This window comes from Mycotypha africana (genome assembly GCF_025528875.1).
Source record: "Mycotypha africana strain NRRL 2978 chromosome Unknown BDF20scaffold_8, whole genome shotgun sequence".
Classification (NCBI taxonomy): domain Eukaryota; kingdom Fungi; phylum Mucoromycota; class Mucoromycetes; order Mucorales; family Mycotyphaceae; genus Mycotypha; species Mycotypha africana.
The window spans coordinates 1667391-1682072 of NW_026515732.1; the positions used below are offsets into that span (position 1 = coordinate 1667391).

General features: G+C 36.6%; 6 protein-coding genes across 6 annotated transcripts; 4 read left to right on the forward strand and 2 right to left on the reverse strand.

The window, feature by feature from the left end:
- Positions 1-3627: 3627 nt before the first annotated feature.
- BDF20DRAFT_884238 (uncharacterized protein) lies at positions 3628-4317 on the forward strand. The gene is made up of 2 exons (XM_053081851.1): positions 3628-3690; positions 3778-4317. The coding sequence occupies exons 1-2, from the start codon at positions 3668-3670 to the stop codon at positions 4094-4096; spliced, it is 342 nt and encodes a 113-aa protein (XP_052934481.1). The 5' UTR covers positions 3628-3667; the 3' UTR covers positions 4097-4317.
- Positions 4318-5239: 922 nt separating this feature from the next.
- Positions 5240-6574, reverse strand: BDF20DRAFT_947078 (short-chain dehydrogenase/reductase-like protein SDR; the record flags this gene model as incomplete). The annotated part of the gene is made up of 6 exons (XM_053084850.1): positions 5240-5567; positions 5661-5747; positions 5833-6154; positions 6246-6341; positions 6412-6472; positions 6537-6574. The coding sequence occupies 6 exons, from the start codon at positions 6572-6574 to the stop codon at positions 5407-5409; spliced, it is 765 nt and encodes a 254-aa protein (XP_052934482.1). The 3' UTR covers positions 5240-5406.
- Positions 6575-6724: 150 nt separating this feature from the next.
- Positions 6725-6919, reverse strand: BDF20DRAFT_823622 (uncharacterized protein; the record flags this gene model as incomplete). Its single annotated transcript, XM_053077815.1, has 1 exon — positions 6725-6919. One exon carries the CDS (start codon positions 6917-6919, stop codon positions 6725-6727), a length of 195 nt encoding a protein of 64 aa, XP_052934483.1.
- A 1423-nt stretch (positions 6920-8342) lies between these two features.
- BDF20DRAFT_676907 (ETC complex I subunit conserved region-domain-containing protein) lies at positions 8343-9467 on the forward strand. The gene is made up of 5 exons (XM_053076010.1): positions 8343-8374; positions 8488-8837; positions 8935-9085; positions 9161-9234; positions 9303-9467. Exons 2-5 carry the CDS (start codon positions 8672-8674, stop codon positions 9410-9412), a joined length of 501 nt encoding a protein of 166 aa, XP_052934484.1. The 5' UTR covers positions 8343-8374; positions 8488-8671; the 3' UTR covers positions 9413-9467.
- A 3440-nt stretch (positions 9468-12907) lies between these two features.
- Positions 12908-13576, forward strand: BDF20DRAFT_823899 (uncharacterized protein; the record flags this gene model as incomplete). Its single annotated transcript, XM_053077840.1, has 2 exons — positions 12908-13350; positions 13438-13576. Coding segments are annotated over 2 exons (582 nt in total), but the record flags the coding sequence as incomplete, so codon positions are not given.
- Positions 13577-13667: 91 nt separating this feature from the next.
- Positions 13668-14186, forward strand: BDF20DRAFT_823835 (uncharacterized protein; the record flags this gene model as incomplete). Its single annotated transcript, XM_053077835.1, has 2 exons — positions 13668-13952; positions 14034-14186. Coding segments are annotated over 2 exons (438 nt in total), but the record flags the coding sequence as incomplete, so codon positions are not given.
- Between the last annotated feature and the right edge of the window lie 496 nt (positions 14187-14682).

A 14682-nucleotide genomic window follows, 5' to 3' on the forward strand; every position in this document is an offset into this window, starting at 1 on the left:
CATTATTCATTGTAAATAGATATCAATGAGACCCAAACTTCAACTTGAACAAATACTATAAAATTCTTTGTTTTACATAACTTAAACCATTATAATTTCCCATTTGATAAACGCAATATCCCCAGGTTCAAAAGACCTCTTGTACTTATTATAAGTATGCCTAGAGAAGTGGAGAATACATTATCATTCTGATTAATAAAATGTTTGCAGTATAACGCAAGCTTCCAATAGGCATAAACAGTGTAAGGGATACGTACTTGTCGCTCATCTTTCGATTGATTAGAGCTTCGGCTTCGTAATAAAGCTTGGTCTATGTCATTTGATTCTACTAAAGAATCTAACATTTTTTGGATAACAATTTATCAGTCTATTACTGTCTAATGTATTGGAATGGCGTAAATGTTATCTGTTTTTGTATGCTCGACGGAAATCTGCAATTGCAGAGCTTTCAACTCAATAAGATCTGTATTTTAGCTCTTTGATAGAGGCTCTCAAAAGGAAAATATGTAGAAGAAAGGTTATTTAGACTGTTATGCTCCCAGTCCTAAAGGTTTTTTGGACTGAATATCTGCCATCTGTCTACTTTTTTTCCAAAACAGATCGTCAAGTCGGAGTGGACTTCAACTGGAGATTTAGCCACTGCAACAAATAACAATTTGATTGGTTTTTAATCGATTGAAAAAGATGAACTCCATTAGTATGTCATCAACCCATGACGAATCCTTTGTTATTTGTAGTATTAAAAATCTTTTTGTTTTACTACACTCACAATACCTTTGTTTTACGAGTACACTCACTATCATCAGTACCAAGCAGAAGATGCAATAGTAACAGCTCTACTATTGCTATTGTGAGGATTATTTCTCTTCAATAAATGGGAGCTAAAGTTAGTAGTAATCAAAGGATTAACACTACATTAGTATATGATCAGGTTATATGTTAACTTATAAAATGGATGTATGGCTGTCTGTCGGAAAATATCTATTTTTTTTTTTTATTTTTTACTTTAGACGATTGCGCAGATTTCTACCTTGTATAAGTTTCTGAAAGAACGGCTGGTCAATAAGGCCTGAGTAACCTTACATCGTTTGTCTTCGTGTCTCTTTGACATCCTCTATGGCTTTTTTTGATTAGAGGTGGGTAACGTAGTCTTGCGGGTGTCCTCCTGGGTAGCTCGATTCACAAGCTACGGGTTCTGCCTTCAGTCAAAAGTGAAACATTTGTGCATCAAGTTTATGGGTAGCATGGAATTGCGGGTGTCCTCCTGGGTAGCTCGATTCACAATCTGTGTGTCCTGTAGCACAATATGTTTCGGTCAATACGATGTCTCACGGTTTCGAACAGATAATAGGCTTTCAAGCATTATTGATCAGCTTCGATGATTAGGTAATATGTATATATGCGTGAATTAAATCACTGCTTATTAGCAAAGATACCTCATTTTTTTGATTTTCCTCCCCTCCTTCTTTAGACGATTGCGCAGATTTCTACCTTGTATAAGTTTCTGAAAGAACGGCTGGTCAATAAGGCCTGAGTAGCCTTACATCGTTTGTCTTCGTGTCTCTCTGACATCCTCTATGGCTTTTTTTGATTAGAGGTGGGTAACGTAGTCTTGCGGGTGTCCTCCTGGGTAGCTCGATTCACAAGCTACGGGTTCTGCCTTCAGTCAAAAGTGAAACATTTGTGCATCAAGTTTATGGGTAGCATGGAATTGCGGGTGTCCTCCTGGGTAGCTCGATTCACAATCTGTGTGTCCTGTAGCACAATATGTTTCGGTCAATACGATGTCTCACGGTTTCGAACAGATAATAGGCTTTCAAGCATTATTGATCAGCTTCGATGATTAGGTAATATGTATATATGCGTGAATTAAATCACTGCTTATTAGCAAAGATACCTCATTTTTTTGATTTTCCTCCCCTCCTTCTTTAGACGATTGCGCAGATTTCTACCTTGTATAAGTTTCTGAAAGAACGGCTGGTCAATAAGGCCTGAGTAGCCTTACATCGTTTGTCTTCGTGTCTCTCTGACATCCTCTATGGCTTTTTTTGATTAGAGGTGGGTAACGTAGTCTTGCGGGTGTCCTCCTGGGTAGCTCGGTCCACAAGCTACGGGTTCTGCCTTCAGTCAAAAGTGAAACATTTGTGCATCAAGTTTATGGGTAGCATGGAATTGCGGGTGTCCTCCTGGGTAGCTCGATTCACAATCTGTGTGTCCTGTAGCACAATATGTTTCGGTCAATACGATGTCTCACGGTTTCAAACAGATAATAGGCTTTCAAGCATTATTGATCAGCTTCGATGATTAGGTAATATGTATATATGCGTGAATTAAATCACTGCTTATTAGCAAAGATACCTCATTTTTTTGATTTTCCTCCCCTCCTTCTTTAGACGATTGCGCAGATTTCTACCTTGTATAAGTTTCTGAAAGAACGGCTGGTCAATAAGGCCTGAGTAGCCTTACATCGTTTGTCTTCGTGTCTCTTTGACATCCTCTATGGCTTTTTTTGATTAGAGGTGGGTAACGTAGTCTTGCGGGTGTCCTCCTGGGTAGCTCGATTCACAATCTGTGTGTCCTGTAGCACAATATGTTTCGGTCAATACGATGTCTTTCACGGTTTCAAACAGATAATAGGCGTCAAATCATTACTGATCAGCTTGGATGACTAGGTAATACATTTATTTGTATGAATCATTGCTTGTTAACAAAAATGCCTAGTACCTATCTTTAGATACGCTTCTTGTGAATATGATCTTGATTTTCGGCTAATTATGATGTAGTGCGATCTGAGTTCTTGAATCATTCCTTTTCCTCATACGCCTTGGAAACGTGGTGGGTTGGATACTTCGAGCTATCATTCGGGCAGCAAATAGCAAAAATATTGGATTCAAATCTACCCCTTCCTTCTTTTCCGCAATATTTCTGATCAGTCGTTTTCCTGTTATATCCCACCTGCCTTCTTGTTTTGTCATGATCTTCTGTTGACGTACACCAGTTGAAGTTTTATAAGAATACACAAAGCAGTCTCCTGTATTGTTGACGGAACAATTACGATAATGATGCTACGGTCGAACTGTTTATGTACGTACTGGTCGGGTGGTGAGATAGTTGACGTATAAATAAACATTATTATCTTCAAGATTGTCATTGATAAGATTGAAACTCCCAATATCCGTAATATGTTGTTTATTTTTGTACTTGTTGAATGTTATTATCGCGCAAAATTTAGTGGAGTATTGGTTTTTCGGGTCTCCCTCTCTCTCAATATATCAGTACCCACTTGCATAAAAACTGCCGTATTATGCTCTCCCTCCAATAAATCAAAGCCTTGTAGAGATCATCGCAACCATCTTCTCTTTTTTGTTCTCATTCTGATTTGGAACTCGTAAAACACTTTTCTCACTACTTCTAACAAAAAGTAACTATTGAATGGTAAGTGTAGCAGCAAGTTGTTCATTGAAACATGGGAATGATAATGAAAAGAGAGGAATGACTTATTCTGACATTATTATTATTATTATTATTATTATTATGAAAGGTGCGAAGCAAAGTACAAAGCCATCAAAACATTCATTTGAAGGATGGTAATTATGACGGTCGCTCCACTCTGCCTGCAAAGCTTATCGATGGTTTGGGTATCCTAAAGACGTACAACAACATAAAGATGGTAGTTGTGGAGTCATCAAGGTTTAAAGCAAAAAAATAACAACTATTTTTGATAACTCATGAATACAATAAACTGATAACCAATTTGTCTCTTATGAAAATCTATAGTGGGAGGCTTGAAGAACATACAACCCATAGTCTTGAGGATTCACTCAAAATTCTCGAGGGCAATGTCGCTTCTTTGAGGTGGCAGGCTTCACACTACGAAAATGCATCGCTAGAAACGTTTAAGAAACTCGGTGCCTATGGCCTTCAAATCATCAAAACGCAAGTGACGTTAAGCAAGACGACAATTCACGATAAGAACCGTTGGAAAAATATAGAAATGCGTTCAGCACAATTACCCAGAAGCTGGGATGATAGGTTGATATTGCTGGAGTTTTTAGAGTTATTTGCAACCCTATATGTAAGGGCAAACGGAAGCTGAATGATGACTATGGATAATGATTGTTGCATTCGGAACAAATATAGTAATTATACATTCATAGCTTGAACTTGTACCTGCAGAATGTCATGTCCCGATCACTGTCTATGGCATCGAAATACGAGTGAGAATTAATAAAGTAAAACACAGCATAAACGGCTGTCAACTTAAACTTGAATTGTCAAGTAATAAGCAAATGTTCACAAGTCAAACTAGTATCAGATCCATAACAGTGTAAGAACACGCCTTCACTAATCTCTCATTAAATCCATTAGTACTCATTGGTTGCAACTACATCTTCCTAACATCCTCTATAAGCTTAGTCCATTCTTTGAAAAATATATAAAGCCTTCATGTTCTCAAAATTGAAATAAAAATTATCTGACTTTTTCGGTCTCGTTCTATCTTGGGTCTATTAAATACTTAAGAATATCTCACAGAGGGAGTTGAGAGCAAGATACTTAAAGAACGCTTGAACATGAATCGACCTTTCGGTCCATTGGTTCGATCATTCATGAATTAATCGGATTCAACAATACCCAAGTTCTTACTTCATCTTACCCACCACCATACCCATCGTACAGAAGTTTGTAGCTCGTCTTACCACACATTTATGATTTTTTTTTCAATTATAAACGTAAATCAAATCATGCTGAAAAAGGTTTATGGTATTATCTGATCTTTCCTTTTCACTCCATTCATCTTTACACAAGAATGAACACAACACAATTGTGCTAATACCTAAACCCAATTAAATACCTTTTCCTTACCTTCAAAATATCTATTCACTATTTTCAGGAGGAAACGATGTTGTGTCTAGAGTGGAGATTTATTCAATTATAATAAGAGCCGAGTCTTTAATGGAAACCACGATTCGTATTTCATTCATCCACTTCTCTCCTAAAAGCATGTTTACTTGTACTTACGGTGATCTCAAGTGGTTGATAGCTCGTTTCATTCACAGTGTTTGTTTAAGATCGTTATACCTAAGAGCCCTATGCCTAAAGAAGTCTTCTGACTATATCGATGCAAACAAAAAAAGAAGTTTAAAGTGAAAAAAGATGCAAAACTGCAAGGTGATACCATTACTCATCTCTCATATACTGATATGCCTATATGATTTATTGTATACAACATAGGTTTGCTTGAGTATTTAAGAAAGTACTGCAGTTCGTAACCACTTCATTCACAGTAGATGCATTGGTAGCTTAAAATTATCTTTAAGGGACATGTTATAGTTAAATTTTTTGTGATTGCTATAATTGCAACCTTTGTTTCAAAGGAACAGAATAAAAAAATGATTATAACTGTATCTAAACATGCAATGCACCATCTAGTCTGATCACAGAACCATTCAACATCGGTGTATCTATCACGCGTAAAACTAAGTCTGCAAACTCGGTTGGCTCTCCAAGGCGTCGAGGAAATAGAGCTATAGGCGCATTCTTATTCGAGCGGTCCACAATGGGCGTATCTAATGATATCAATTACACACACAAAAAAGATAAGTACGGAAAGCTGTGAAAAGCGGTTGAGTGCGGTGAATATGGACGAATAAAAACACTACCAAATACTCCGGGCGCTATACTCATGACGCGTATACCGAAGGATGAGAGTTCCTTAGCTAAAGGAAGAGTCAATCCCGTAAGACCAGCTACATCAAATTTTGTAAAAAGTGTTAGTAAATTTACTGTTCCTACATGCTGAAACTATGCGTTATTTTCTTTCCATCAGTTTACCCTTCGATGTACCGTAACCTACAAAAAGGCCATCCAATCCCAAAATAGAGGAAACAGTTATAATAATACCTCTCTCACCATCTTTATTAAATGGATTATTTTTCAGCAATATCTCGGAAACCTTTTGTGCAACACAGTACGCGCCCAGTAAATTGACTCCAATGACATGTTCAAACTGCGCATAGCTTGTCAAAACTTGATCTGGACCATAACCAGTTATTGTCGCTGGAGGCGTGACAATACCACTGCTTATAATAACACCCCCTAGCTTTTTTGAAGAAAAGTGCTCTAGTGTTTTAGCAATGGCATGGGCTACATCGGCCTATATAATAATGCATTAAATGTACGATGTTTGTCAATTTATGTTTAAGAATATAGTGATGATAACCTCTGAGTGAATCACTTTTTGTTACCTCCACAGTGACATTGACAGACCCAGCGACGAAGCATCTATCTTCCCCGAGTTCCGAAGCAATATTTCTGGACGAATCAACATTTATGTCAAAAATCTGTTGGAAATAATGGGTTACTAACTAACGAAACTTAAGAAGCCTTTTCATACTATTTCTGTAGGCTTACTGATACAAATGCTCCTTGAGACACTAAGGTACGAGCCACTTCTTTGCCTAAACCGCTTGCGCTATTATGTGTAACATTTATTAGTTTTGCAATATGATGTGTCAAAAGATAAGATGATAGTCCACCCTCCAGTAACAATGAATGTTAAGCCGTCAACTTTCATCTATGTGTTAGTTTTGTTGAATATTCGAAAAAAAATAGTTTATTGGTAAATCAAGTTCTTAGATAGAGCTAGTTTATATATAAACTGGTATATTGATTACTCTTTTGTTCGCTAAAAAGGGCAATGGGGTTTGATGTGTCCCACGGGAATTTAGACTTTGAAGCCAAGGTTACGCATACATCTCAAATGTTTTTCGACAAGCTCTTTACAGCTTTCATGTTCGTCCCCATTAGCCAAAACACAGGCATCTCTTGCTTTTTTTGTTTCGGGACATGAGCAGCAAGGTCGTAAAGTTTTTCCATCCGAGTCTTGCGAATCACCTGTTCTCGTAGTCGTGGTGATCATTGTTGTAATAGTGGTTTCAGTTTGTGGCATTGTTGTTGGAAGGTAGAAAATCAACACTTCTGCGTGCTATAAGAAGTATGAATAAATTGCTGAACAATCAATGTAAGAAACTAAATACCTCCCTACTATTTATATGGAGACAACAGTGGTTTCCACCCCTGAAACCGAAGAAAATTCGATGATTTCATCTTTTGGTAATTGATTTTATAGACATCAAGGTATTTTTAATGATAACTACTCTTTAATTTTCCCTTTACCATAGAACTTTACATAGCTGGTAATACGATATCGCATCTTTTGCATTTTACCAGCTTTTGGATATCATTGTTGACCATTTCAACCAATGAAAAACGTGATTAACCACCGCGAAGCATCATAGCTATTGTGTTCTCCTTTCATTATCTTCAAATAATGTTGGCACTGCCGTATTTGACTGTAGATGACATACAAATATAAAAAGACCATAATTCACTTTATTCAGGATCAAAGATGAGTAATTGCAATATTGCAGATCAGAAATAGGTAGATATTTTTCTTCCCTTTAGAGTTGTTGACTTCGATTAAAATAAATTTGATTTCGTTAAGCTTTTAGTATTAAGTTTACGAGCTATTTACACCCAACAAGTAATCAAAAACCACAGGCGCGCTGCAACTTTATCTATTTTTTTTTGGATTTTCAAATGTATTGTATAATACTAGTTCGACATACCTAAGAACACTACAGTAAACTGTCTGTGGCAATTTCTATTTGCTTACAGAAACAGATGCATGGCTATTTGAGCTAGCGTAAAAACAAATGAATTCGGAGGGTCCAAGCCAGAACCCAGTACGCTTTAAGTAGCTGAAAGAACCAAGCCCTTTTCAAGTAAATTATCTTGAAAGCCAGGATTGGAGCATATGCCGTTCAAAAAATAATGAATGGATGCTCAAACCGCGTCGGTAATATTACGACTATAGATGAGATTCAGCTGATAAAATCAGCGTTTCGGATCTGATAAATAATTTGCTCACTTACATTGGGGACGGTTGGGAACGGAATGCTCAATTTTCATTCCCCCCAGTGGGAAACACCTGTTAATGTAAGCACAGAGGTTGAAATCCTTTAATACGAAGAAAGGAGAAATTTACAATCGAAAGATTTATACTAGGTTCCGGCCATGAATTGAACGTTAAAAAGACATAGCGTAAACTTGAAGTGAAGCTTACCATCAAAAGAAGCGTCAGTGCTATTGGTTGAGTCAGCAAAATAGACTTATATTGATAAAGACTTGCAACCAAGAATTTCTGCAATATTACATACAAAGCTTAATTACAACAAAAATTATTAGCTATAAAGGTTCTCTTTTTGTAATGTACCGCCTGCTCAATAACTCACAGGCGGGATGATAAGGCTAGGTGTGATAATACTTGCATTGTTGGGAAGGACGAAAAGGACCCTTATCGAAGACATAGATTGTAAAGTTGTTAGCATATAAGTGTAAATCAAATGTTTCTCTCTATTACGATATAATCACTGGTTTGAATTGTTATGTAACCTTAGATTGATAATTTGATTATACGGCGGCCAGGAGTGCTTGCTGTACGAGATTTGAAGGGAACGCAATCTTCTCAATCCCGCCGCGTTATTTCTGCTAAATATGGGAGATTCTCTACCGATGACGTCGAGTTTGAATTTCAGGCGAGCAGGCATCAAATAAATAATTCTTTTTAAACAAAAAAACTACCCCACATTTTTTGATCTTCAACTTAATAATGTCGTCCATACTCATCAAAAGAACAGCATTTGCATGGCGATCAATGGTCAATAAACCAACAGTGCTGTCCAGCACTGCACGATTATATACCACTGAAGCAAAAGACCTGCAACATCTTGAACGTCAGCCGATTGAAACAGTCGACAACCTTTCAGGAGCACCAGGTAAAATAGATACACTCAGCAGAAAAAATATTGGTTATAGAGAATACAACAGCCTGCCAAACTAACAAAACAACGATACATCTTGCTATACATAAAGAGGCCTTATTGGATCGACAAGTTCGTATCTTTAGACCTGCACGAACATCAGCACAACAAGGAAAGAACGGAACGAGACTCTGGAGAATTGAGTTCGATATTCTAGAAGATGGTAATCGTTGGGAGAATCCTCTCATCGGTTGGGCTTCGAGGTATAATCAAATACAAGGTTATAAATGAATTGGGTTGATTTTTGGCTGATAATATGGTTGGGCTTTTTGTTGTAGCTCTGATTATGAGCAAGCATTAACTATGAAATTCTTCACCAAAGAAGCTGCTATTAATTTTGCTGAGAAACAAGGTAAAAGCAAAGGCAAAAATGTAAATTACAGAAATAGTGGCTTATTCCCTCTGTTTATAAATGTAAAGGCTGGACTTACTATGTTCAAGAACCACACGAACGTAAATTCGTTAAGAAAGCATATGGTGATAACTATAAATATTCAGAGAAAAAGTTGAGACTCATCAAGTGCAAATAGAAGAGTAATGAGTTCGTCTCTGTTTCGAGTTTCTTTTTTGTTTTATTTCCTATGCTTCATTCTGAAGAAACGACTAATAAATACCGCAATATACTACATCAATGTCTGTTTTAATGAACAAATTTCAGATTACTTTCCATTATAGTCTGTCTCAAAATAAAGAAATCTTGCTGTATCTTCAAAAACCGCCTCCTACACGTGCCAAACATTGCCAGCATAGCAAATTTCAATTTCATTCTGAACAGATTCAAGCACACCGGTTTCAATATCCTTTTTCTCGCATGAAGGATTATTTTTTGAATATCAGCATGATGAGCAGAGACTACCTTTTCTTTAATGCCACGAAACAAAAAAATATCTTTATTATGCTGAATATAGATCAGCATATGCTATTTTTGAGAATAAAAAGTGGACTAAATCTTAAGGAAACGCACAGATTGAAACTCTATTATTAACTAAACCATGAATCTTATATCTCTCCGGCTTACTGACAATACTTGCCGTCGTAAAAAATATTTGACCTGTCGTAGCAGTTGTAGACGGATCACATACTAAGTGTAATACTTATGGCAAGGTGTATTCGATTTGTGAAAATGGGTTCCATTTCATGTGATTTTCGAGACAGTTCAAATGTTACTATTGTTTTGAAACTAGTTTGTACCTGGCTTGATCCATCTTGGAACCGCAATTTGCGTTTCGAAATAGATGTTTAATGTGGGCAAATAGATCAATAGAAGAAGTTTGAAAGCAATACGAAGGAGTTTATAAGCAGTAACAGTAGATGTATTGCAAATCAAAAATATCAAAAGAAAGAGTAAATGTATAAATAGTATTAAAGCATATTTTTCCGCAAAAATGGCTCTAATATTGACCTATTGCCTAAATCATACTTCATGAAATGGAACATTTGGTACAGTATAAACTACTCTCTTTTTCTCAATCCAGGTCAAAAACTGCTCGACTAGCTATCTCGTCACTCTTTATAATATACAACTAGAAGATTACAGTCTTCTTTTAAAAAAGGTACAGTATCGTATGTTTTTGGAAAAGAATGTTGCATATTTGAGATACAACTAAGGAGACAGACTAACTACTGCAGCCGTTTTTACATTGGTGTTTTTGCTAAAAATAAAGGATAGATCATAATAATATAAATGAAGTTGTGGAGATAATGATGGATTTTTGGTGTCAGGTATAAGATAATGGGTATAATGTAGATTGTCAGCTGGACCATTTCGACCAGAAAAGGAGCCAAACTAATGTAAGAGCACATTGTGAAATGTTTCTATTGGTAGGAACAAAAGAGAAAGTGAATAAAGTACTATATAATCGTCAATATAGAATATTTGTTATTTACATCACCTAAGACAATAGGCCGACCAAGTGTGTTGTTTATCATTGACCAAATTATGCCCATGAGAGTATGTCTGAATCTTGGATGTACCAACCCCTAGCAGTTTCAACAAAAAAACTGGAAGGGCAAGTCATGAACAGTAAATGACGGAAATGTAGTAAGGAGATAGAAAGGATAATCTCAACTATCACAAACCACCAGCAGACTTTCGCCAGAAAGAATGGAGGTGCAAACCACACAGCGACATTCCTGAAATCATGGGTCAAGAGTACAATAAAATCAATAATACAGAGCCAAGGCATAAGCTATATGGCAAAGTGTAATCATGTAATCAACACACTCGCCCAACCAGAGAGAAGGAGCCAAACTAATGTAAGAGCACATTGTGAAATGTTTCTATTACTAAAGCAAAAGAAAAAGTGAATAGAGTGCTATATATTCGTCAATATAGAATATCTGTTATTTACATCACCTAAGACAATAGGCCGACCAAGTGTGTTGTTTATCATTGACCAAATTATGCCCATGAGAGTATGTCTGAATCTTGGATGTACCAACCCCTAGCAGTTTCAACAAAAAAACTGGAAGGGCAAGTCATGAACAGTAAATGACGGAAATGTAGTAAGGAGATAGAAAGGATAATCTCAACTATCACAAACCACCAGCAGACTTTCGCCAGAAAGAATGGAGGTGCAAACCACACAGCGACATTCCTGAAATCATGGGTCAAGAGTACAATAAAATCAATAATACAGAGCCAAGGCATAAGCTATATGGCAAAGTGTAATCATGTAATCAACACACTCGCCCAACCAGAGAGAAGGAGCCAAACTAATGTAAGAGCACATTGTGAAATGTTTCTATTACTAAAGCAAAAGAAAAAGTGAATAGAGTGCTATATATTCGTCAATATAGAATATCTGTTATTTACATCACCTAAGACAATAGGCCGACCAAGTGTGTTGTTTATCATTGACCAAATTATGCCCATGAGAGTATGTCTGAATCTTGGATGTACCAACCCCTAGCAGTTTCAACAAAAAAACTGGAAGGGCAAGTCATGAACAGTAAATGACGGAAATGTAGTAAGGAGATAGAAAGGATAATCTCAACTATCACAAACCACCAGCAGACTTTCGCCAGAAAGAATGGAGGTGCAAACCACACAGCGACATTCCTGAAATCATGGGTCAAGAGTACAATAAAATCAATAATACAGAGCCAAGGCATAAGCTATATTGCAAAGTGTAATCAACATACTCGACCAACATCGAAAGAGAGTAGCATTTTAAAAAGAGTAACGTCTATTTCACCACCACTATTTAGCTAAAATTGAAAAATTATCGATGACGTTTGCAAGTTGAAGGATGACGTATTTATTTGTGACGTCTTTCTGAAGATGCGCGTTCTACTTAATAATGTCTGTCAAGGCCGCGCTTATTGTTTTGCAGGTACGTGATTCTTTTTTTAGTTACGACATGAATACACCGAAGATATCAAATCCTGGAAAAGAGTATTTTCTCAAGGTTGCATCTGCGAAATGGAATTTTCGCGAGGCTTTTACTATTTACGAACATATTCTGAAGTTACCGTCCAAGACAATCTGTCAAATTATGGAAAGCGATCTTAATTCGATAAAAAAGGGCAGAAAGGCTTTTGCAGTACCAACTATTGCAATACTATCTGATTTGCAGGTAAGATGGGATACATCTCAACATCATAGTTCTATAACTCATGCATTCCTTCCCTTTATCGTGTTGATAGTTTTACGTGAAAATGATGGAAAGCAGCAACACATCGTTACAGACCACATTGTTGACAATTACAATAATTGCAGTAACATAACCAACAATATATATCACAAAAGCTCTGTAAGTTTAAGCGTCTGATGGTGGGGTTGTGATGAAAGAGGTTATTTAACTATTAATTTATAACACTATCGATTAGGACAAAAAACGAAATAACAAAGACAGAGAAGAAACGGAACCCGGTAAGATTACTGTTTTGAATGCGTAATGATGCTTCATCAGGAAGATAATCCAATTTGATTTCTTTTATATATAGAATCAAGTAATTCTACCGCTTCACTGTTGTTGAAAAAAGCCAAAAAGAGCTACAGCTTCCACTCTCCCAATATAACACCATCCCTCTCCATAAACAAACCAAAGATCACTGATGATGACGCGAAGAAACTCAATGATTATTTTGTGGCGGTAATCGGTCCCCATTCTGGTGATGAATCTTCGAGTTATACTCGACAAGAATATGAAGTCAACATGGAAGAACAACGAGTACTACATTGCTTCAAAAAAAAAGCCCGTACATTTGCTCTTTTGGACTTTTGCTTGAATGGAAGTTTGGATGATTTATCAGACCGAATGGATAACATCGAGGCCAATCTGGGCGATAATGACGATGAACGCCAAGACATTCGACTCCTCCGTTATATACTATCTGATTATCACGCGAATTGCAGCAAGCCGTCTTACATCGTTATTCCCAATGAACGTACTCCTTTTGCTGAATATATCATTCCAATCTTCAAGTATTTCAGTGCCTCAACAAAATTGTTATCTTTTATTTGGTAAGAAAATGATAGAATAATAGTTCTGTTCAAGCGTTTATGATTATGTTTATTTTTTTTTTTATTTTTTTTTTTTTTTTTGTATAGGTGTGAAAAAGGCTCCCCGTCATACAAACAGTTAATGCTTTGCCTTTCTGAAAGCCAAAGAAAGCTTTTAGATGGAATTGGGTTTAGTCCCAAAGACAGAGTTGAACGTGTGTTGGTTGAGTGCTCCGGGTATGTATGATAAAAAAATTCTGATATATAGTTATCACACAACGTCAGCGGTATTGGACTAACGCCTTTTCTTCCTCACTCACACTTGGGTATATAGAGAAGAAGACGGAAATCACGCCGAAGAAGATACTCTAAAATTGATGGAATGTACTAGCAATTGTTTAAAGAATGAAATGAATCAGTTTCAATATGCATCTTGGACGACATTTGGACGACGACGTATATTTGCTGTACAATGTATTGGGAATAAACTGACTCTTTTATCAACCAGTCGTATGGGAGTAGGAAAATGGTGTTTTGTGGAGATACGGTCGGCAATTGTACCAAGAGACTGGGAAGACCGATACTACTTGAATCGTGTAATGGAATTGTTGATGAAACTAAAGGTAAGGTTACAACCAAGTCAAACTTATTAAATGAAAAGGGAATTACTGGCAATATACATGTATATACGGCAATGGCATTAGGAAATGCTGCTTGAACAAGAAGAAATAACTATGGTTTTGAAGCAACAACAATCAGGACAATTGTCTGTAGATATTAATGATACAATTAAAGCAGTCAGTCGATCAAATCAGGCAATAATGGAATTGCAGCCTCCTTCTATTGATCCAAAATAGAATTGCTATTTTTTTTTCTTTTTTTTTTTAAAAAATCATTTTCTCATTATCATAGTACAGTTTTAATGCCCCCTTTTGCCTCCATGGCACCTTACAACTTTACTTTTACCCTTATTCTACCGAAACGCTTTGTCGATGCGCCAAGTCTTTGTTTTCCTTTTCTTATCCGCCCCTTCCGTTAAGTCCACCTCACTTTACAACATCACCAATACCAATGAAAGTTTCATTCTAGGTAATCTTTGTTTTTCTTGTGTGTCTATCTTCACTACCCCCGTTCCAATGACAAAATCGTCAACTACGCCTGCCATTATTGCATAACGGCATCTAGGAACATCTCTCTGTGTGCTCTTATACTAGTTTGGTGGTCGAATGCTAACTAAAATGGTCCAGCTGACAATGCACATTATACCCATTATTTTATACCTGACACCAAAAATTCATCATTATCTCCACAATCTTATTTATATTATTATGAGCCATCCTTTATTTTGCAAAA

Bases quoted from the DNA above. Each gene is read 5' to 3' on its own strand.
- BDF20DRAFT_884238 (XM_053081851.1), top strand. From the start codon at position 3,668: ATGGTAGTTGTGGAGTCATCAAG. The intron at 3,691-3,777 runs GTTTAAAGCAAA...GAAAATCTATAG, and splicing joins GTAGTTGTGGAGTCATCAAG to TGGGAGGCTTGAAGAACATA.
- BDF20DRAFT_676907 (XM_053076010.1), top strand. From the start codon at position 8,672: ATGTCGTCCATACTCATCAAAAGAACAGCATTTGCATGGCGATCAATG. The intron at 8,838-8,934 runs GTAAAATAGATA...CTATACATAAAG, and splicing joins CAACCTTTCAGGAGCACCAG to AGGCCTTATTGGATCGACAA. The intron at 9,086-9,160 runs GTATAATCAAAT...TTTTTGTTGTAG, and splicing joins CTCATCGGTTGGGCTTCGAG to CTCTGATTATGAGCAAGCAT.